We start from the raw sequence: 22,207 nt of genomic DNA, 5'->3' as shown, positions 1-22,207 counted from the left end.
TCAGTTTGTTATCATTTATTGTTTTTGTTGATATTTTATGTTTATTGTTAGTTGAGCATGGTTACATTTTACTATGGTTTGCATATCATTGGTTTGTCTAACATGTTGAATTTTGCATGTCATTAAAATCTGAAATCTTTTGACTCATCTGTTGGATTATAAAGACTTGAAATGTTTAAATCATTTATAACAAGCACAGTAGCATAGGATCTGTGAGGCATGAAGGATGACTTGTTGATGAAACCTTGGCTTATTATCAAAAAAAAAAAAAAAAGCCTTAGAATAATATCACCAATTTGAACTCTCATTGAGTAACTGGGCCTCTTGCCTCACTAAGCATTGGGTGTTCGCGTAGAAAGATGAGAATTTCAGGATTGGTTGTTTGTTTGGCTAGTTTGACTTCGTAGCCTTTTTGACTTGAGTAAGTAAGCCCCTAAGGATGTCTTACATCTAGTGCCCTAAAACCACCTGGTTTAGGAGTCACTGGCCCAACACTCGTTACATAGGTCAATTAGAAAGCTTAAAGGAGTCAAGCATTGCACAGCCGACACAAAAATAATGAACAAAAGTAATTGCACATTTAAGCATTTGTTATATTCATCTGATGGAACTCCTGTGAGTTTTTGGATACACATGCTTTGAGAAAAATTGAAACCTCATGATTCTGTGTTATTAACACCTTACACTTTTGAACATGTGCTGTCTCAGTTTTTCAACTATAAGTCGATCGATTTTTGATAACATGATGATGTGATATTCATTTTGTTAAACATGCTCATGATGTGTGAACCAGGTGTTTTAATGCGGATTTTTGCTCAATTGATAATACAGCATTTCAATGTTTGTGGTATCATTTCTGGCAAACCCTCACGAGACTTCACTCGTCCACTAGAGAGTCCTAGGGGTTTAAAAGGCTTGTTGCATATGCTAAATGCAATCGTTTCTCCCACAAAAGAGGATTTATGTTCCATGCTTTGATTTTGTTTTTCATTTTGTTTTGCTAAGGGACTAGCAAAATGTAAGTTTGTGGGTATTTGATGCGTACCAAATATTGTATATTTGGACCCCTTGATTTACATTAGTTAGACCTTTAGCCTTGCTATTTTCTGATTTTTTGTTAGTTTTTGTGTTTTATAGCTCAAGAAGAGAGGAATGACAAAATTTTATGTGGAAATGCTTGGAAATTCGGAAGTCCTAAAAAGTCGATCGATCGAACTTAAAAGTCGATCGATCAAAATTTCCCAGAACTTACTTTTACAGAAGCGTGTCAGAACACCCAATCAGGAGCTTCTCCATGACAAAAAGCAGTTCTCCCTCTGATTTTCGCAGCAGAACACGCTGGTTTCGTGACCTTGGTTGTCTCTAGCAAGAGACGAACCCTAGAGGAGGTTAGAGGAGTCATTTTACATTGGTTTCTAACCCTAATTTCCTTCTATAAAGCCATAGTCATGCCTCCTTGTTGGGAGAGTTCAGAGGCAGTAGCTAGGTTTAATTTTGTGCATTTTGTTGTTTATTTCAGTAGCTCTTTTCTCTAGACATTTGTCTTTGTAAAGCTTTTTTTTTTTTTTTTTTTTTTTCTTTCTATTTTCATGTTTGTTCTTCAAGTTTTTGTGGTGTTCTTAGTCATGAGAGGCTAGAACTCTCAACTAAGGTTGAGGATGAAACCTCTCCATTGATGACACTCTTGTAGTACTACTAGCACATTTAATGTTATATCATTATGTTGTTCAAGTTCCATTCATTTAATGTTTTATCTTTTGCAATGAATGTGGTTAGTAGTAGAAAGAGGACATTTGATGTGTTTCTGTAGCGCCCCAGATTTTTAGTAATGCAATTAATGTCTTAAACTAGAATTTAAGATTAAATGAATAGACTGATGGAATTATTCAGTAGACTAATTGGCATAATAATATTAATAAATAATATTAATGTGTAATATGTACAATATATATTTGGTTTATAAATTTATTATGTTTAAATATTATTGAGATAATAATATTACCTATGAAACGAACTAGACTCAAAACGGGTTTAAAATTACACTCTAGTGAATTATTATTAATAAAGACCTAGAGTAAAAATACCTAAATCTGCAATAATATCTGCAGGTGATTCGATGCATTTTCTGATAAAATGCTTACCGACACTCTCTTCCACCGACAGTGTTTATATTTATTTATTCATAAATTGATTATTTTTAATCAGCCGTCCACCTGCTATAATCCATTGCCGACATTCTTGCCGACACTTATTCTTTTAAAACTGTCTGTTTCCCTTCAGAAAATACTCGCACCTCCCATGAACTAAGCTTCTTCCTTCTGATCTTCTTAATTTCCTCCCCCACTGTCTCTTATTCTTTGCTGTCCCGATGCATATGAGGAATTGAGATTGAGAGTAGGAGAGTGAGTTGAGAGAAAGAGATGAGATGAGATGAGATGAGATGAGAAATAGAAGCAAGCAAGAGATTAAGAGTAAGTAGAGAATTGAGAGAGAAGCAGAATTTGAGAGAGAAAGAAGGAGTGAAATGAAGAGAGAAACAGAGGCAGAGAGGGAGATCCGGCCGATCCTTCAGTAGAGTCCCGGCCGATTGTAGCAGACCGAGAGAGAGAAGATGAGAGACCCGAAGCCGTGAACCCCAAGCAAACCCGAAGATCCGGCGTGAGCCCAGCCAAAACCCACAACTCAGCACCGATGGCTGGCGGACGGCGTCACCCAGCAGAGCCCATCCCATCCCGGCGTGACCCAGGACCCGATCGTGGAGCCGTGAACCACGACCCGTCCAACCCAGCCGTGAAACCATGAACCCAACGAACCCGTGCGTGATCCAGCCATGATCCATGACCCAGCCGTGAAGACCACCGACCCAGAAGCCCATTCCAGCTGCGATTCAGACCAGACCCGTGAACCTCGGCCCAACCCAGACGATCCAGCTGAACCCGTGAACCCCGGCCCAACCCGTGACCCGTGAGCCCAGTCCAGCAAGCAGTAGCTGAGCCCAGTCCAGCCCATCCCAGCAAGCAAGCCCAACCCAGTCGGCCCACGAACCAATTTCAGCCCAGACCCGCTGAGCCTGACCCAGCAGTGATCCAACCATGACCTGAACCCGGAGACCCGACCCGCCGGTGACCCGTCTCTGGCAGAGTCTTCCGGCGACTTTTCCGGTAACTTTTCCGGCGACTTCCCGTGACCAAACTCACCGTTTTCACTAGATTTTCTAGTAAAATCCTTAATGTGAGTTTCTGGGTTTTTAATTAACTTAATGGTATATACTTACATGAAATCAATTAATAAGTATTTTAGATTATAACTTTGATAAATATAGAATTGAATATTTTGATAAATAACTTATTAATGTATATTATATTTATTGAGTGTTTAAATCATATGTAGAATAATATGGAAAATGAATAATCGGTGCTATTAAAAATATTAGAGGATGGTTTAAGTGTTAAAACTAAGAATAATAATAACATTAGGCAAAGAGGTTTTATAAATAGAATTAGGATTTGTGCTAAATGATGTTAACACTTTGTGTGGATATACCTATAATTTTTCAGATGATGACTTGAGAGACTGCATGAATTGGCTGTAAGTATTTCTATACTTACTGAGAACGAAGCTGGTGGTTTTTCCATAATATTGTGTTTATTGTTTTATTTAATTTGTTCATTGCATGTGGCCGATCATGCATAGCATGTTGTGTCTAAAATAATAAAATACGGCTGATAAGATAGCCAGTGCATCAGTTGACTTGGGGGGTTAAAAAACCAAAGCTGATGTAGTAGCAAGGGGAAGAAAGGCTCATCAGTGAACCCTAAAAAGTGCGAGTCCGAAGTCTTAATATATAACTAATGCTGGGACCGGTAGGATTCCAGTAAAAACAGGTAAGACTTTAAGTGGGAGGCAACGGACGTGAACGGGTTCTGATAACCTAGAACGAGAGGTCTGAAGAAAGATGATCATAAAATACAAACTAAATGGTTACTACGATGCATATTCATACAACTCATACATTTGCATTATACGCATGGTTATAAAGCCATAACTGCATGTTAAGAGAATTTATTAAGTAAATCAGTATTCACCGTATTATTGGAAACAGTGGACTCACTTTGGTTGTTTTGTGTTTTTGTTCCTATATACATATATTCCGTTAATGCAGGTTAATAGACAAAGACCAGAACTCAAGAGGTTTTATAGCTAAGGACGCATAGTTTATATTTTGTTTGTAGTCTTCTGTGTTTATAGCATTTTATATTGACAAAATTGCTAATGATTTATATGTATTCTTTTGTGTCATTATGGACACCTGTTTCCTTGTATTTGTTATAAGAATTTTCTAATGAATATCTAGAGGTATTTAATTTAAAAGCTCTAATGTGTTATTTAATCCAAGCATGTTGGTTAAAAATATATTCCGCTGCGAGAGTTTATCTCTGATGTAGTAACGTCACGTGGAAACCGGAGGTTTCTGCTTACGAATTTGCTGGCTCAAATTCGGGGCGTTACAGTATGGTATCAGAGCAATTGTTCTGCGACCTAGTGAACATTCAGTGTCATACTGTAACTTGGGTAAGTTACAGTATGGTGTCAGAGCAGTTTGCTCTGAGGACCTTAAAGACTTGACCCTAGATGTCTAAGAATAACACAAGAGCTATAGGTGTAAACCATTTTTATAAAATACTTTGTGTGATGTATTTTAGTGCAGAAACCTTCCACCTTGATGATGATCCTAGCGTAAAGGGATAAGAAACCGGAGGTATGTAAATAGAAGTAATTTCAGAATTAAGATGATTTGATATCTAGTATTATTTTGAGGTATAGTCATAAATGTTTCTTTTTGGAGATATAGATTACAGAATCCAAATGTTTAATCTGTTGAAATAATTTATGGATATTAAGTTAGTAAATTTATAAATCACTCTATAGATATTTCATGTGCTTAGAGATACAACTTTCCCATAACCATAATAAGGATAACCTAAGGATCAGAAATAAATTTTGAGGCTTTGAGGTCTATCCGATTAACCCTAGAATGTAAGAAAAGATATGTTATGATTAATGCATCTATTATTCCAAATCTGGTATCTTTTGAAGATAAGTGTATAAAGCGTAAATTACTGATTTATATATATTTGAGGAAATTAGTTGATCAAATAATTTGATGATTTTTGGAGAGATTATTTTCCCCTATGCATCTGACAAACTTTAGAGAAGTTTATATATTATTGAGGTTTTCTAGAGCTTAAGTTAAATAAAATCTTGATTATATGATTTATTGATTCTCTTAGAAATCCTTACTTGATGGATAAGTTTATGATTAGCAAATTTAAGTATTGATTGACTGCATAACTAAATTGGAGTAATACTAAAGATTTAATCTAATGAAATTTGAGGATGATAGTAATTATGCAGAAATAGAAAGAAGAACATAGTACCATATAAAAATTACACCTTAGTAAAAGATCGAGTAGAAATAAATAGTTCAATAGATTACAGACATATTAGATGATAAGAACGGTGCGTAAAAGAATAATTATTGTCTTACAAATGAACTACTTTTGATTCAAAAAAAAAAAAAAAAAAAAAAAAAAAGACTTGCAAAACAGGACCTTTTCTGCACCATTTCCGGAGAATACTGGTATGCTTATACCTGCAGGTATTTTATAATACTGCAGTTAGTTATTTATTTTTGTAAATAAAGAATTGCTAGATCAAATAGAATACCTGACTAAGTTTCTGGGCGGAAAACCCTGAGGTTTTGGACTACACGCAAGAGGTCCTGGTGTTGTTCTTGGAGACGATTGGTATTCTGCTCCAAGTCAGCATACCTCTTTTCCAAGTCTTTCGCATAGGAATTCACCACCTTCTTCAACCTTTTATTCTCCTGCTGAAGAACCCGATTCCTTCGCCTAAAGTCCATATACATTCGCTGCAAGGTCAAAATTTGAGCTTTCAACGCTTGAATTTCGTTCCCTCGAACTTGCAGACGGCGAGCCATATTGGAAACCGAAGAAGCACCCTGAATACTGAATGCTAAAGAATCATTGATGGCTTGGACATCAGTCCTATCAGCCAACAACTTTTCATCTCGAGGAGTCATGATGCCTTGAGCTACAGATGCAGCTACTGCATCACTCAGCATCACAGAGTCATTAGTCAGAAGAGGACCTCTCTGAGATAGGAACAATGGGCGCCAAATTTCTGGTACTACAGGCGCAGCATTCAGATCAAGATTATTTTGAGAGGATGAAGAAGCCATTTTTTTTTGGAAAACTAAGAAAATGATGATACCCCTCAAAGGACCTGATGGAGAAAAGAAAGAAATGAAGCGGTTATTCGAAAGATCTGAAGGAAGAAAAGAGAACTTAATCAGTGAATGAGACGCAGTCTAATCAACGTCATTCAGAGCGCAGCTGCCACTACCACTAGTGGACAACTCTCGAATCACGAGCTCTCTTTCCTTTCGGCTTTCACCCTTTTCACCTTCTCGAATTCCGAATTCACCCAATGACTTTTCCGGATTTCTCGCCGCACCTTTCGCACCTTGCAGAGCTGGAAGAGCATCTCGAGATAGAGCTGGATGAGCATTCCGAGAATGGGATGGAGATATTACGATCCACTGTCGGCACCACTTGCACCGTCCCCTCTCAAATCTCCTCTATAAATTCACTCGTCTTCTCTCATGCAAAGCACACCCTTGAGCTCTCAACCCTTCACACTTTGAGAGCCAAATTTTCCTTCTAATCTGAACTTATCATCGCCTCCTACGAAAGAAGATGTAGTTCGATAACCAAATTTTCAAACCTATAGTTAGAAAAATGCAGCATCACAAACAGATTCATAAACACAGAAGCAAGATTATTCTTGATCATACTATCCAGAAGCAAGATTATCCTTGATCATGCAAGACCTTCTCTTCCGCCATATCAACCTGGACTCTCCTCGCATCCATCCACAATCCAGTGATGGCGATCTATGACAGAAGAGAGAGAGCACTACGATATGAGTACCGCACTCATATCCTTTCCGGATTGCTTGCCTTGACTTCTTTGCTTTCTTCACCTTCCCCACCTTCCTCACCTTCGAGGCTTCCATGTTCTCATTTGGCAAGCTTTCCACCAAGATTATCAGAAAACATCATCACAAAAAGGATTTGTTGTACGAGAGATTTTCCTATAATGAGAAATGAATATTTTCCCTTCTTCAAGCTACACATTTGTTTGATCTATTATATTTCTTGTTATAATTCTATATATGATAATTTGTCATTCGGTGTTGTATGCTTGTTTATTTTCATGTTTAATAATTAGATGTTTCACATAAAATCTGTGACGCTAGACTTAAGAATTAGAGATCTAAATCTTTCATTAGGTAAACTTTATGCGAAGCATAGTTTACGAATTTCGGGGACGAAATTCCATTAAGGGGGGAGGAATGTAGCGCCCCAGATTTTTAGTAATGCAATTAATGTCTTAAACTAGAATTTAAGATTAAATGAATAGACTGATGGAATTATTCAGTAGACTAATTGGCATAATAATATTAATAAATAATATTAATGTGTAATATGTACAATATATATTTGGTTTATAAATTTATTATGTTTAAATATTATTGAGATAATAATATTACCTATGAAACGAACTAGACTCAAAACGGGTTTAAAATTACACTCTAGTGAATTATTATTAATAAAGACCTAGAGTAAAAATACCTAAATCTGCAATAATATCTGCAGGTGATTCGATGCATTTTCTGATAAAATGCTTACCGACACTCTCTTCCACCGACAGTGTTTATATTTATTTATTCATAAATTGATTATTTTTAATCAGCCGTCCACCTGCTATAATCCATTGCCGACATTCTTGCCGACACTTATTCTTTTAAAACTGTCTGTTTCCCTTCAGAAAATACTCGCACCTCCCATGAACTAAGCTTCTTCCTTCTGATCTTCTTAATTTCCTCCCCCACTGTCTCTTATTCTTTGCTGTCCCGATGCATATGAGGAATTGAGATTGAGAGTAGGAGAGTGAGTTGAGAGAAAGAGATGAGATGAGATGAGATGAGATGAGAAATAGAAGCAAGCAAGAGATTAAGAGTAAGTAGAGAATTGAGAGAGAAGCAGAATTTGAGAGAGAAAGAAGGAGTGAAATGAAGAGAGAAACAGAGGCAGAGAGGGAGATCCGGCCGATCCTTCAGTAGAGTCCCGGCCGATTGTAGCAGACCGAGAGAGAGAAGATGAGAGACCCGAAGCCGTGAACCCCAAGCAAACCCGAAGATCCGGCGTGAGCCCAGCCAAAACCCACAACTCAGCACCGATGGCTGGCGGACGGCGTCACCCAGCAGAGCCCATCCCATCCCGGCGTGACCCAGGACCCGATCGTGGAGCCGTGAACCACGACCCGTCCAACCCAGCCGTGAAACCATGAACCCAACGAACCCGTGCGTGATCCAGCCATGATCCATGACCCAGCCGTGAAGACCACCGACCCAGAAGCCCATTCCAGCTGCGATTCAGACCAGACCCGTGAACCTCGGCCCAACCCAGACGATCCAGCTGAACCCGTGAACCCCGGCCCAACCCGTGACCCGTGAGCCCAGTCCAGCAAGCAGTAGCTGAGCCCAGTCCAGCCCATCCCAGCAAGCAAGCCCAACCCAGTCGGCCCACGAACCAATTTCAGCCCAGACCCGCTGAGCCTGACCCAGCAGTGATCCAACCATGACCTGAACCCGGAGACCCGACCCGCCGGTGACCCGTCTCTGGCAGAGTCTTCCGGCGACTTTTCCGGTAACTTTTCCGGCGACTTCCCGTGACCAAACTCACCGTTTTCACTAGATTTTCTAGTAAAATCCTTAATGTGAGTTTCTGGGTTTTTAATTAACTTAATGGTATATACTTACATGAAATCAATTAATAAGTATTTTAGATTATAACTTTGATAAATATAGAATTGAATATTTTGATAAATAACTTATTAATGTATATTATATTTATTGAGTGTTTAAATCATATGTAGAATAATATGGAAAATGAATAATCGGTGCTATTAAAAATATTAGAGGATGGTTTAAGTGTTAAAACTAAGAATAATAATAACATTAGGCAAAGAGGTTTTATAAATAGAATTAGGATTTGTGCTAAATGATGTTAACACTTTGTGTGGATATACCTATAATTTTTCAGATGATGACTTGAGAGACTGCATGAATTGGCTGTAAGTATTTCTATACTTACTGAGAACGAAGCTGGTGGTTTTTCCATAATATTGTGTTTATTGTTTTATTTAATTTGTTCATTGCATGTGGCCGATCATGCATAGCATGTTGTGTCTAAAATAATAAAATACGGCTGATAAGATAGCCAGTGCATCAGTTGACTTGGGGGGTTAAAAAACCAAAGCTAATGTAGTAGCAAGGGGAAGAAAGGCTCATCAGTGAACCCTAAAAAGTGCGAGTCCGAAGTCTTAATATATAACTAATGCTGGGACCGGTAGGATTCCAGTAAAAACAGGTAAGACTTTAAGTGGGAGGCAACGGACGTGAACGGGTTCTGATAACCTAGAACGAGAGGTCTGAAGAAAGATGATCATAAAATACAAACTAAATGGTTACTACGATGCATATTCATACAACTCATACATTTGCATTATACGCATGGTTATAAAGCCATAACTGCATGTTAAGAGAATTTATTAAGTAAATCAGTATTCACCGTATTATTGGAAACAGTGGACTCACTTTGGTTGTTTTGTGTTTTTGTTCCTATATACATATATTCCGTTAATGCAGGTTAATAGACAAAGACCAGAACTCAAGAGGTTTTATAGCTAAGGACGCATAGTTTATATTTTGTTTGTAGTCTTCTGTGTTTATAGCATTTTATATTGACAAAATTGCTAATGATTTATATGTATTCTTTTGTGTCATTATGGACACCTGTTTCCTTGTATTTGTTATAAGAATTTTCTAATGAATATCTAGAGGTATTTAATTTAAAAGCTCTAATGTGTTATTTAATCCAAGCATGTTGGTTAAAAATATATTCCGCTGCGAGAGTTTATCTCTGATGTAGTAACGTCACGTGGAAACCGGAGGTTTCTGCTTACGAATTTGCTGGCTCAAATTCGGGGCGTTACAGTTTCAATCGATGAATACATTGTTTTATCAGTTTGAAAGATGATATCCATTGTGATTTATTCTTTGAATGGATACAATGGATGATTTGCTGACGACAATCACATACACTTAGGCTCCCTAACCCGAGCCTAAGTGTGTGCATTTTATATAAATACAAATATGTTTTAGGGTTTATATAAATTTATATAAACTATAACTTATAAAACGACACCCTAACCTTAAAACTAAATCATAACCCCTAACCCTAAGTGTTTGTACCATATATACTCAAAAACTCTAACCTAAGTGTATATACTATATATGTACATAAACCATAACCCTAAGTGTATGTATTATATATAGCCATAAACCCTAACCCTAAGTGTATGTACTATATATAGTCATAAACCCTAACCTAAGTGTATGTACTATATATGTATATAAACCCTAACCCTAAGTGTATGTACTATATATAGTCATAAACCCTAACCTAAGTATATGTGCTATATATGTACATAAACCCTAACCCTGAGTGTATGTACTATACATAGCCATAAACCCTAACCCTGAGTGTATGTACTATATATAGTCATAAACCCTAACCCTAAGTGTATGTACTATATATAGTCATAAACCCTAAGCCTAAGTGTATGTACTATATATAGTCATAAACCCTAACCTAAGTGTATATACTATATATGTACATAAACCCTAACCCTAAATGTATGTACTATATATAACCATAAACCCTAACCCTAAGTGTATGTACTATATATAGCCATAAACCCTAACCCTAAGTTTATGTACTATATATAGTCATAAACCCTAACCTAAGTGTATGTACTATATATGTACATAAACCCTAACCCTAAGTGTACGTACTATATATAGCCATAAACCCTAACCCTGAGTGTATGTACTATATATAGTCATAAACCCTAACCCTAAGTGTATGTACTATATATAATCATAAACCCTAACCCTAAGTGTATGTACTATATATAGCCATAAACCCTAATCCTAAGTGTATGTACTATATATAGCCATAAACCCTAACCATAAGTGTATGTACTATATATAGTCATAAACCATAATCCTAAGTGTATATGGCTATATATATATATATATATATATATAGCCATATATATATCATTTTTATTCCCCTTTTTTTTCGGAAAATTTAATATTGTATTTATAAAACCCACATATAGTACATAAATTCAGTGATCGATTTACACATCTCTTGTACAAACATGGATAAGAGATGTATAAGAGAATGAAATTAAACATTTCTCTTTAAAAAATGAAAAAAATCAACATTTAACTTTTTAATTTTTAATTTTTTAATTGTTTGAGGAGATTCTCTCTTTAATTTGATTGAATAAAATTCGACTTAAATGACGTAAAAAAACTATAAGATATACGCTATAGTTTTTTTCATTTTTCCAACTGTTTAGATTTAATATCACAATCTTTCTCATACAAAATTAGAGTAAATATACTGTACTTTTTTGTAACAACACCTAAGCCAAATTCATTCGAATTTTTATAATATCGGAACAATCTAATTATAATCAATCTAGGATTTAATGTTATATTTAAAAGTGTACAATAATGACAAGTGAAAAATATATTGACATTATTATTCATAAAATGTAAAATCAATTAAATTATAAACCATAGCCCTAAGTGTATATACTATATATAGCGATAAATCCTAACCCTAAGTATATATACTATATATAACTATAAACCCTAACCCTAAGTGTATATACTATATATAGCTATAAATCCTAACCCTAAGTGTATATACTATATATATCCATAAACCCTAACCCTAAGTGTATGTACTATATATAGCCATTGGCCTAAGTGTATATATTATATATAGCTATAAACTCTAAGTGTAAATATTATATATAGCTATAAACCCTAATCCTAAGTGTATATACTATATATATCGATAAACCCTAACCCTAAGTATATATACTATATATAGCTATAAACCTCTAGCCCTAAGTGTATTTACTATATATAGCTATAAACCTTAACCCTAAGTATACATACTATATATAGCCATAAACCCTAACCCTAAGTGTATGTACTATATATAGCCATAAACCCTATGTGTATGTACTATATAAGGGACTAAACCATAAGTATTTAATTTATTATGTAGCACGGAACCCTCAAAATAATTGCATTTACTATATATAACCATAAATAGCAAGGTTAGGGTATATACAAGTCATTATAAATGTATATAGTTTCTAAACCATTTACATGCATGCATGCATATATTATGCAAATCTATATATATAGTATTAATTATAGGTTTTTTAACTTTGTTATTTTTTTATTTTTTTTTCTTTTCTAAACATAAATGGTGTATAAAACTAAACCTTAATTTGAACTATTTGATTTAATTATATATATATATATATATATATATATATATATATATATATATATATATATATAGCACTAAATTTGGTTTAATTATGCATATAATACAATATGTAAATTAGGTTAGGGTTTACGTACTTATCAGTATACCATATATATATAAGGAACTCAATATGTAAACTCCAAGTATATAATTTACATATAGCATATAGCCCTAAAACCTAACCTTACGTGTATATGCTATGTACACCGTAATTATATATACTTATAGCACAAATTTAAGATTATGATATATAGTTAATTATATAAGAATTTTTTTTTTTTAAAAAAAAATGAACACAAAACCAAAATTTTTTATTTTTAATATATATTTGGAAAAAAAAAAATAACATTTGGCCACGTGTAGTAATTACACACGGTCAATTGTACACGTGTATAAAATACACATGTACAATTGGACACGTGTACTAATACTCGTGCCCATTTGGACACGTGTATTAATACACATGTCTCATTAGACACGTGTATTAATACACGCGTCTAGTCAGACACGTGTATTTTAAACACGTGTACAATTAGCCGCGTGTATTTACTACACACGGCTATGTGGCCGCGTGTAAAAAATACACGCAGCCACTTGTTTGGCTTATACAACTAGCTACGTTGTCATCAAGACACGTGGCTAGTTGCCCGCGTCTCTAGACACGCGGCAGATTGTGCCTTTTTTTGTAGTGTAAGTTACTGCCGCAAGCCATTTAATTTGGAACGACAACATCGCAAGAAACAGGAAGAGCTTCTTGTAGATTGCCAAGGCTTAACCCCTGCAGATCAATGCCACGTGGAAAAATAGCACACAGAATTTCAATTGAGATTTCCAAATTTCTCCCTTGCTCAAAGGGGTAGGGAATATTAGGTGGCAATGCAATAACCAAACCAGCTGCGCATCTTTAAAAGTAATTAAAGTCACTTTGGGGCGGCAAACTCTAAAGGCATTCAATATATAAGACTTATGTTTCATATTGTCTACTTAAAATAAGTTTGTAACTTTAATGACGCATTCTAGAATCCTTGGCCTTCTTTTATATATGGACCACCTTCATGAACGAACCTCGTCCGGCCACTTCAAACCAGAACTCTGGTGGGTGTTGGCTTTTCTGTGGTTTGCTTTGGCAAATAAGAAACTATGGAAAGTTTATGATCTGTTTAGGCTCCAATGCAATGATAAAATTAACTTCTCTCAAAACGATGGAATAATACCTCTCTCAGTACATAGAAGTCGTGGGTTATGATCGAGGCTTATATATATAGAGGGAGAGAAAACAAAACTTTTTAGGCAAAGTAGGCCAGGGTTTAACACATATCCTATCGCAGTCTTGTTCAAAAAAGATTTGGAATCACATGCAGCTCTTGTTTAATTTGGACATGGTGTGACCGTGTGAAAAAGACTCTCAGATTTAGTATTGAGACCTCATGCACCATTTTGTTCAAATTAACGAAGTGCGAACAAGACTTCGAAAAAGTTTCTTGGGTTTTTTTTTTACTAACATTGATGACCATCCTTGTTGGAACAAGTTTCGACCAATACTTCCAAATAATTTTAGCTCCAAACCATATCCCGACATATATAGCCTTAAATACAACCAACTACTAAACATGTTTTGACACCAAATTAGCGAATACTAAAAAGCAAACAAGCTTTCCCTTTGACAATTCCGTGACAAAACTCAAATCAATTACAACTCAAAGAAATTTTTTGAGATGAATTACAAAATAACCGTATCAAACCAACAAACTAGGATTACTTTCAACTCATTGATGAAATACTTTTTTTCTTGAAACATGCACAAACCCATCATACGCATAGAGGAGAGGTGAAATAAAAAATAAATAAATAAAATAGACAAATAATAGAGACTAATCAATCGAAGCAATAACAAACATAACTATCTACGATCGAAATAAACTCAAACAAGCACTAACACTACAAAAATTCAAGAAAATCACCATGTGGCTACAGTAGCCTTGTGGCCAGCTCACCACGTGGTCATTTGGACATGTCGCTGATACAAGCCAGCTCGCCACGTGGTCTAGTTGACCACGTCGCTGAATGTATCAGCGACATGTCCAAATGACCACGTGGCGAGCTACTCATGTGGGATTAGTACTGTGAGGACCCATTTTTTTTTTTTTTTTTTTGTACAAAACATTTATAAAACATTAACGGGTCATCACAGTGGCACAACTACATGTCGCTCAGCCAACATACGTACACGCTCCATACCATGTACTTGATATTCAGAGTAATATCTAGAAGCGGAGTAATTGTAATATAACAACCATAACGGAAAGCACATCTAAAAATAACTAGTGATCCATACAAAAGAGCCATATATATGTCTAACAGCTTAAGGTTTACATTTACCCATTGATACAAAAGAATGGCTACACAAAAGAATATGTGACACCTACGTCACTAGCCATATACAAAATACCCCAAAAGAGTGAACTCCATAGCCCAACTCAGTACGACTGTCGCGGTGTGCTTAAATCGTAGTATCCCAAATACGCAGCTACAGGGTCTTTCTCAAAGTCAGGTGTACCTGCAGTCCAGGAACTACATCTATACGGTTGTGGGGGTTTGCCACATCCGTATAGGTGGAATTATGAGCCCACCATCTTAGCATAAATAAATACACTAAGACCTCAGAGGTATATTATTCACTGAGTTTTCGCAAAGAACCAACTTTTCCTTTTTAGTCATGCATACACTATAACAGCTACCAATTTTATAAAATTTTGTTTGAAAATCCCCATAGCTGATATAGCATACACTGACAAATATAAAGCGTTTTAACATACTATGCAGCTAATATTATTCGTAGGAGATTCATTATAGAAAACAATGACATTTAAATCATGCAACCATCCGATACCAATATACATAAGTTCTTTTTCTATCAAGACTCTTATGCATACTAATACGTCTAGCAAAACTACAATATATTTATCATGAAAACATCACACAATTTAAACAATGCTATGCATGCTCATGATAGTCTTCTTATTCATTGTGAGCCTTACGCTCTCTTTGTTATTATGAGTCTTACGCTCTCTTTCATTATTATGAGCCTTACGCTGTCTTTCATTATTATGTGTTCATGCTTTATGCTTTACAATTCAAACTCTATACTCCTATTCTTTGCAAATCATGCTTTCTGACTCTATATTCCTATTCTTTGCAAATCATGCTTTCTTCAAATACCATGAACCAATCAACATGAAATTTCATCATTCTTCTTTGCATAATTAAATCCCAACTGCAACACACTTTCAGATACTTCAAATCAATTCAAAACCTTTCATTCATGCATCATTTCGTAACATCATTGATATTTCAACATAATTGAAACTACTTAAAACATCCAAAACATACATGTTAGCATATCGTTGGTTCAGTAAGAAAATCATATATCATTTGCATTTCTATAAAATACATAAAAATATCTTTTCTCAGTGAGTAGAATACTCACCTTGACTGCTTGCACATCCACACTAACAAGTCCTAGGCTCACTCCCCAAAGTGCCGCTGAACACACATATTGCACCCATTTAGTTTCCATCAAATAATTACACTAACTATCACTTAAGTCCTTCAATAACTATTTTACCCATCAATTGCCTAAACTCATACTTTACAGTATTCCTAAGCTTATAAATAAAAATCCCAATTTTTATATAAGTTACTAACATTAAAACTTAGCCCCATCAATATTTATTTTTACAAAACCCATGGTTAATTTGAGATTAATCATTACTATCATCACAATTAACCCACAAATTAACAATCTAGGTTTTAAACATTTTTTTTTAAAAACCCAAATTAATATTACCCATCAAATTAGGGTTTCTCCAAACTTAATCACAATAAAACTAACCCAAAGGCATTTACTACGAGTTAATCTTATAAAATTTCACATAAATCGAATACCCGAAAGTTAAGGCATGATGAAAAGCTTACCCAAATTCACCAAATTTCAACCCAAAGTTTGAGTAGCCTCAAGTAAGCTCCAATAAGCCCAAATATCTAAAGAATATAGAAAGATTAAACTCACATTTAGGATTTTATCCAAAAATCACAAAACTATGAGTTTAGTGTTTTACCTTAAAACCATTGGTAAGAACGTAGATCCGAGTACAAGGATCACGTTTCCGAAGACGAATTGAAAATCAGATCGTTGGATCTTCGTAGATCAAGCTTTTCGTATCAATATGGTGTTAAATCTCCCCTCCCCTCATTTCTACACTCTCACGGTCTGAATGAATGAGGCACACTGTCTCATTCCTTTTTCATAAGTGAGGCGCATGTGCGCCTCACGTTACTTACTTATTTTTTATTTTTATTTTTTAGAACTGAAGGGCCTGCCATTTCATGATTTGGCCGTACGGCCTTTCAAATGAAAGGCCGTGCGGCCATATATATATATATATATATATATATATATATAATATCTTTTTAATTAACTAATTGTCTTACCCTTTTCTTTTCTTTTTCTTTTATTTCTTATTTCTTTGTAATTCCTAATTCTTTTTAGACTTTTAAAATGTTCTCTTGCATTTTATTTTCTTGGCTATAATTACAAGTCTATAGGATCAAAATGAAACATTTTGTTTTATTTTACCACACCAAGTAGACCTATTTTTATTTTTATCTTAATAAACTCATTAAATATTTTTTAGGACATTACAAGTACACATGGCAACATGGCCGCATAGAATTAGGGCACGTGACCATGTCGCCACGTGGATTAACGCACGTGGCCACATGGCCACGTCGAAATAGGGGACGCGGCCATGTGGCCACGTGCTCGCATTCCACGTGGCCATAATCAGCTACATGTATTAGACCACGTGGCCAACTAGCCACATGCCCGAGAACCACGTTGCTGCATATCCATGTGGGTTAACCCCACGTCGCTAAATATTCAAATTTGCTTATGGTTTCCTTATGGTGCAATTTATGTTCTCTCTTATGACTATCATATAACAACTATTCGAAAATATTCAAATCAATACTTACTTTAAAAAAAAAAAAAAAAAAAAAAAAAAAAAAAAAAAAGAAAGATATGTTATTTATATATGAAGTTGGATGAGAATAAGAAAAATAACATTTTTCAAAATTAAATAAATAAATGTTATTTATTGGACTCTTATAAGTACAATTATCATACAACTATTATAATAATATGATTTTAAAAATCAGTAATTAATTTTTACTTTTACATGTCCTGCATGATTTCCGTCTTATAAATAACATTATTCTTAATAAATATACCGGGCATCGATGCTAAGAACTGAAGATTATATTGTTTTCTGCTTTGGCAACCGACAAAAGTCCAAAACTTTTCAAAAACCCGGCCACCGCTTGCATCGATGACTTCCCCTGTTTGGTCCCGTTTGGGGCCAATTTGGACTCACGTACGTGTCAACTGTCAAGCATATATAATAACATGCAGATATCACACATCGATGTGTCCAAAAATTCTCAACCATTTCAATGGCAAGTGGTGACCATGAGCGCTCCCAATGCTGCTTCCTGAAATGGATGAATCTCCAAAAGCAGGAGCTCACAGACCTCCACCAAGCCCTAAACCTACACGCCACCGCCACCACCACCACCAACAACGAAAACAATTTAACCCAACTCGCAGAAAAATGCATCAAACACTTCCAAGACTACGCCGTCAAGCGAAGACAACTTGCCCACGTTGACGTTTCTGCTTTCTTTGCACCTTCCTGGTGCACCAACTGGGAAAACTCGCTGCTTTGGGTCGCCGGCTGTAGACCTTCCCAATATATCCGGCTTGTTTATGCCCTACACGGGTTGGAGATTGAGGCTCAGCTCATCCAGTTCCTCGAGGGCATAGGTCATAAATCACAGTTTATTTCAAAAGTTTAAGTTAACAAAAAAAAAATATAAATGTAATCGTTTAATTTATATTTTAGGAAGCGGAAACCTCGGCGAACTCTCTTCCAAACAAATACAGCAAATCAACAGCTTACAAGCGAAGACGATAAGAGCTGAGGAGAAGCTGACAGCCAAGATGGCGAGCTTGCAGGAGGACCTGGCGGACCAGCCGATTCTGGTGATTGTGAACGAGTTGAGCCAGGTGGGTGAGATGAACGGGAAAGTGGACAGAGCTCTTGATAAGCACGAGCAAGAGATGGTGGGTGTTTTGGAGGAGGCGGATAGGCTGAGGTTGAGCACGCTGAAGGAGCTGATAGGGATATTAACGCCAACGCAGGCTGTGGAGTTTCTGGCGGCGGGTAAGAAGCTGCACCTGTGCGTGCATGAGTGGGGTAAAAGTAGGGATTCGAAGCATGGTAGGAAAGTATAAGAAGATTTCTTAGATAGATATATGAATCATGTAGTACTATTGATCAATAGATAAAATGGTGTATAATTAATGTAGTACTCTGTAAATATTTATATACGATATGGATAAGCTAATCATATGTAAGCTTTGAGTTTTGTTAAAGATTTTCTTCTTTTTTTTTCGAGCAAGTTGTAAAAAGGTTAGCCCAGGGGTCCTAATCCTTTACAATTTCTTTAAAATTGTAGATTCTCAAATTATGTGAATTAAAGTCGTTTTATACATTGAATGCCATAAAAAATTCTACATATTAAAAATGTAACATATTAACAATGAGAATTTAGTATATTTTTATCGATTCTTATACTTTATGTCGTATAAAAGTTCTAGGCAAAAAAATGTATTTTGGTTTAATAAAGAAGAAGCTTCTCTTCAAAAGTGAAAGAAAAAGTTTTTGAAATTTTTTTTGTTGTCTCGATAATATGTCATATCTTTCATATATAGCAATTTTCACCCCGTTCGATGTAAAAACGGCTTGAATTCACATAATTTGATAATCTAAATTTTTTTTGAAATTGTAGAGGATCTTAGTCTCTAATATACTCAATTCTCACACTTTTAATATGTAGTATTTTTCATGTCGTTCGATGCATAAAACGACTTTAATTCACATAATTTGAGAATCTACAATTTTAAAGAAATTGTAGGGGATTCTAATCCCTTTATTAGACTGGTTTATAATTAATTTTTGTCATATAAGTGTTTGTAGCTGCACTCATAAGATTTACCTATGCCACTAATACCAACTCGGCTTGAAACTTTTCTATGAAATTTTTAATATGTAGCATGTTTCATGTTTTTGGATGCAAGAAACAACCTTAATTTTCATGCCACTCGCCTCTATCTTGTGAATTCTCCCGGAGCTGTGAAAGGACCTACTACTTTTAATCACCGTTAAGGGTAGTGTTATTTAACTTATTTTATTTATTTGGCTTATGTAACTTTCTTCTTGTACTGCTTATATATAGAGTAATGATTTACAACTATCCAAAAATACCACTTTTCACCACCTTGTTTATGTAGCAAGGTGGTCATCTACTTAAAAATAAATAAAAAACTCAAAAGGTAATGGGGGACCACCTTACCACATAGATAATGTGGTGTAAAGTGGTATCTTTGGGTGGTAGTGAATTTATTTTTAAGTGGTAGACCATCTTACCACGTAGACAATGTGGTGAAAAGTGGTATTTTTGGATGAGGGTGAATCATTAGTTATATATATATATATTGAGTGATATTAAAGGCTAATAATTATTGTACATCACCTTGTTGTTTCGGTATATATCAAGTTTACATCAAGATGATGTGCAAATGACACATCTCGAAATTAAAACCAAGGAAAACCCCAAAAAGCTAGATCGTATAGTATTTATGTTTGTTAACGTGTCTTAGAGAAGTTTTATTTTTGTAGTTTGAAAGAGTATTGAAATAAACATATTGTGAATTTTGAGTATTTTATTTTTGAAGTGTTTTGTGATTATTTTGTTTTCTGAACACAACAAAACAAACATGACAAACTTGTTTCATGTAGACTTAGCAGAAGAAATGCCAACAAAAATCATGAGCCGTCTAGCCAAAGATAAGCAAAAGGTAAAATTGTATCATTGGTTATTGTAGTTAATCTAAATTATAAATTATTTTTTTCTAGTATCAAAATTAATCCAGAGATCACTGTGGTTGGCTTAGCTTAAAAATCACTCCCCGGAATCAAATTTCCTTAAATATTTTGACAAATTCCATTAGACGTTACGTCAGAGATAATAAGATGGCGACACCTGTCGATTAGAATTAAAAATTATTAAAAATATAAATAAATAAAACTTAATTTTTTTATTAAGGAAAAAAAAACATTAAAATTAGAAAAGGGGTGGCTGCCAGTTGGGCAGCCACTCCTTTAAAAAAATAACATTTGTACATGGGGTTCGTCAATATCCGGTTGTACGTGCTCCTCAGAAACTATATAGAGAAATGCTAGAACATCTCCTGGTGTTCTCCTAATGTTCTCCTGTAATGGTATAGATGTAATTAAAATATTACATCTATATCCTTTTAGATGGCATAAATGTAATTTTTTAATCAAAAAAATTACATCTATACCATTCCAGGAGAACACCAGGAGAACATAAGGAGATGCTCTAGCATTCCTCAACTATATATACCTTTGTTTTAAAATCTCAACAAATTATTTTTTATTAACTAGTTCAAAATTTATCACCACAGCATTTATATCATATTTACTAACTCAACATTAGTTATCATAATTATAATCGATTCAATATTCACTACAAATTAAGAATATTTTACAAATGATAATATGCTAAGATCAATGTCAAAGTCTAAACTATATATTTATTTATTATTTTCGTTCGAATCAACCTTAATTATGACTGATTCCATTATTTTGTTCTCAAATCCTAGCTTCATTTCATCTCGCAAACCTATCACGCTTGTAACCTATTGTAACCTATATATATACATGTACAGTTGTAGTACAATAATTTCCTATAAAAATCTCTCTTGTAATGCTCAAGATATTAAGTCAATAATAAAGCTATATATTTACTCTGGCTTTCTAGGATATAGATATCTGTCTCTATGTTTGAACCATGTTAATTCACTTGTGTAAGAATATATTCTAAATATATTTTGAATATAATATTATTGATTTATATTTCTTAGTTTAGGTTGATTTGTGTTTTTTGTATAGGTCAATTTACGTTTACTTGTATAGGTCGCCTTATTCAACTATAAATAGAGACATATGTATTGTAAACAATCAAGTTAATAAGCACAATATAGCCTTTAGGGCTAATTCGTAGTAATACAGCCACACCTCCTTAGCCAAAACAATGCAGCCACACCTCCATGCGCCGTCTTTTGAAACTCTGCCCCTGCAAAGTCGTCCAATCACCTTGGTATGTAGCAGCTCCAATCAATAGATCTAAAGCAGACTTGTCCATCGCTGCCAAAATCACCACCATAGTCATCCTCACGCACCACCATAAATATTGCCCATTCAGCCACTCCCCGCCACAGACTTCCAATCCTTTTGATGCTCCCTCTTTTTGACAGACCTGCATGTGATGCCACTACAAAAAAAATAGGGGATTCGCCACGTGGCTACAATAGCAGTTACTGTAGCCACGTGGCCATATAGCAACATATCTTCCAAAAGACGTTGCTTTATGTAGGAGAAAAGCCAAGGTAAGTATTTGGCCACGTGTAATTTGTACACATGGCCATATGGC

The 22,207-nt window shown here is 35.1% G+C and overlaps 1 protein-coding gene and 2 long non-coding RNA genes across 5 annotated transcripts; all 3 read left to right on the top strand.

The window, feature by feature from the left end:
• Window positions 1-2,234: 2,234 nt before the first annotated feature.
• On the top strand, window positions 2,235-4,371 carry LOC133867897 (uncharacterized). Of its 2 annotated transcripts, none has more exons than XR_009900229.1 (3): window positions 2,235-3,231; window positions 3,558-3,588; window positions 4,163-4,371. It is a non-coding gene; the product is annotated as an uncharacterized LOC133867897 (long non-coding RNA). The 2 variants fall into 2 exon arrangements; XR_009900228.1 differs by having other exon boundaries at window positions 2,239-3,161.
• Window positions 4,372-7,865: 3,494 nt separating this feature from the next.
• On the top strand, window positions 7,866-10,004 carry LOC133867944 (uncharacterized). Of its 2 annotated transcripts, none has more exons than XR_009900240.1 (3): window positions 7,866-8,864; window positions 9,191-9,221; window positions 9,796-10,004. It is a non-coding gene; the product is annotated as an uncharacterized LOC133867944 (long non-coding RNA). The 2 variants fall into 2 exon arrangements; XR_009900239.1 differs by having other exon boundaries at window positions 7,869-8,794.
• Window positions 10,005-18,004: 8,000 nt separating this feature from the next.
• On the top strand, window positions 18,005-19,009 carry LOC133867895 (protein DELAY OF GERMINATION 1). The gene is made up of 2 exons (XM_062304662.1): window positions 18,005-18,465; window positions 18,536-19,009. The coding sequence occupies exons 1-2, from the start codon at window positions 18,083-18,085 to the stop codon at window positions 18,921-18,923; spliced, it is 771 nt and encodes a 256-aa protein (XP_062160646.1). The 5' UTR covers window positions 18,005-18,082; the 3' UTR covers window positions 18,924-19,009.
• Window positions 19,010-22,207: the final 3,198 nt, after the last annotated feature.

The sequence above is a fragment of the Alnus glutinosa genome, chromosome 5, assembly GCF_958979055.1.
Source record: "Alnus glutinosa chromosome 5, dhAlnGlut1.1, whole genome shotgun sequence".
NCBI classification, from domain to species: domain Eukaryota; kingdom Viridiplantae; phylum Streptophyta; class Magnoliopsida; order Fagales; family Betulaceae; genus Alnus; species Alnus glutinosa.
The sequence above is the reverse complement of the archived record's forward strand: the minus strand, read 5'-3'. Positions and strand labels throughout refer to the sequence as shown.

Coding starts and splice junctions, on each gene's coding strand:
- LOC133867895 (XM_062304662.1), top strand. CDS start 18,083: ATGGCAAGTGGTGACCATGAGCGCTCCCAATGCTGCTTCCTGAAATGG. Junction 18,466..18,535: donor GGCATAGGTCATAAATCACA/GTTTATTTCAAA, acceptor TATTTTAGGAAG/CGGAAACCTCGGCGAACTCT.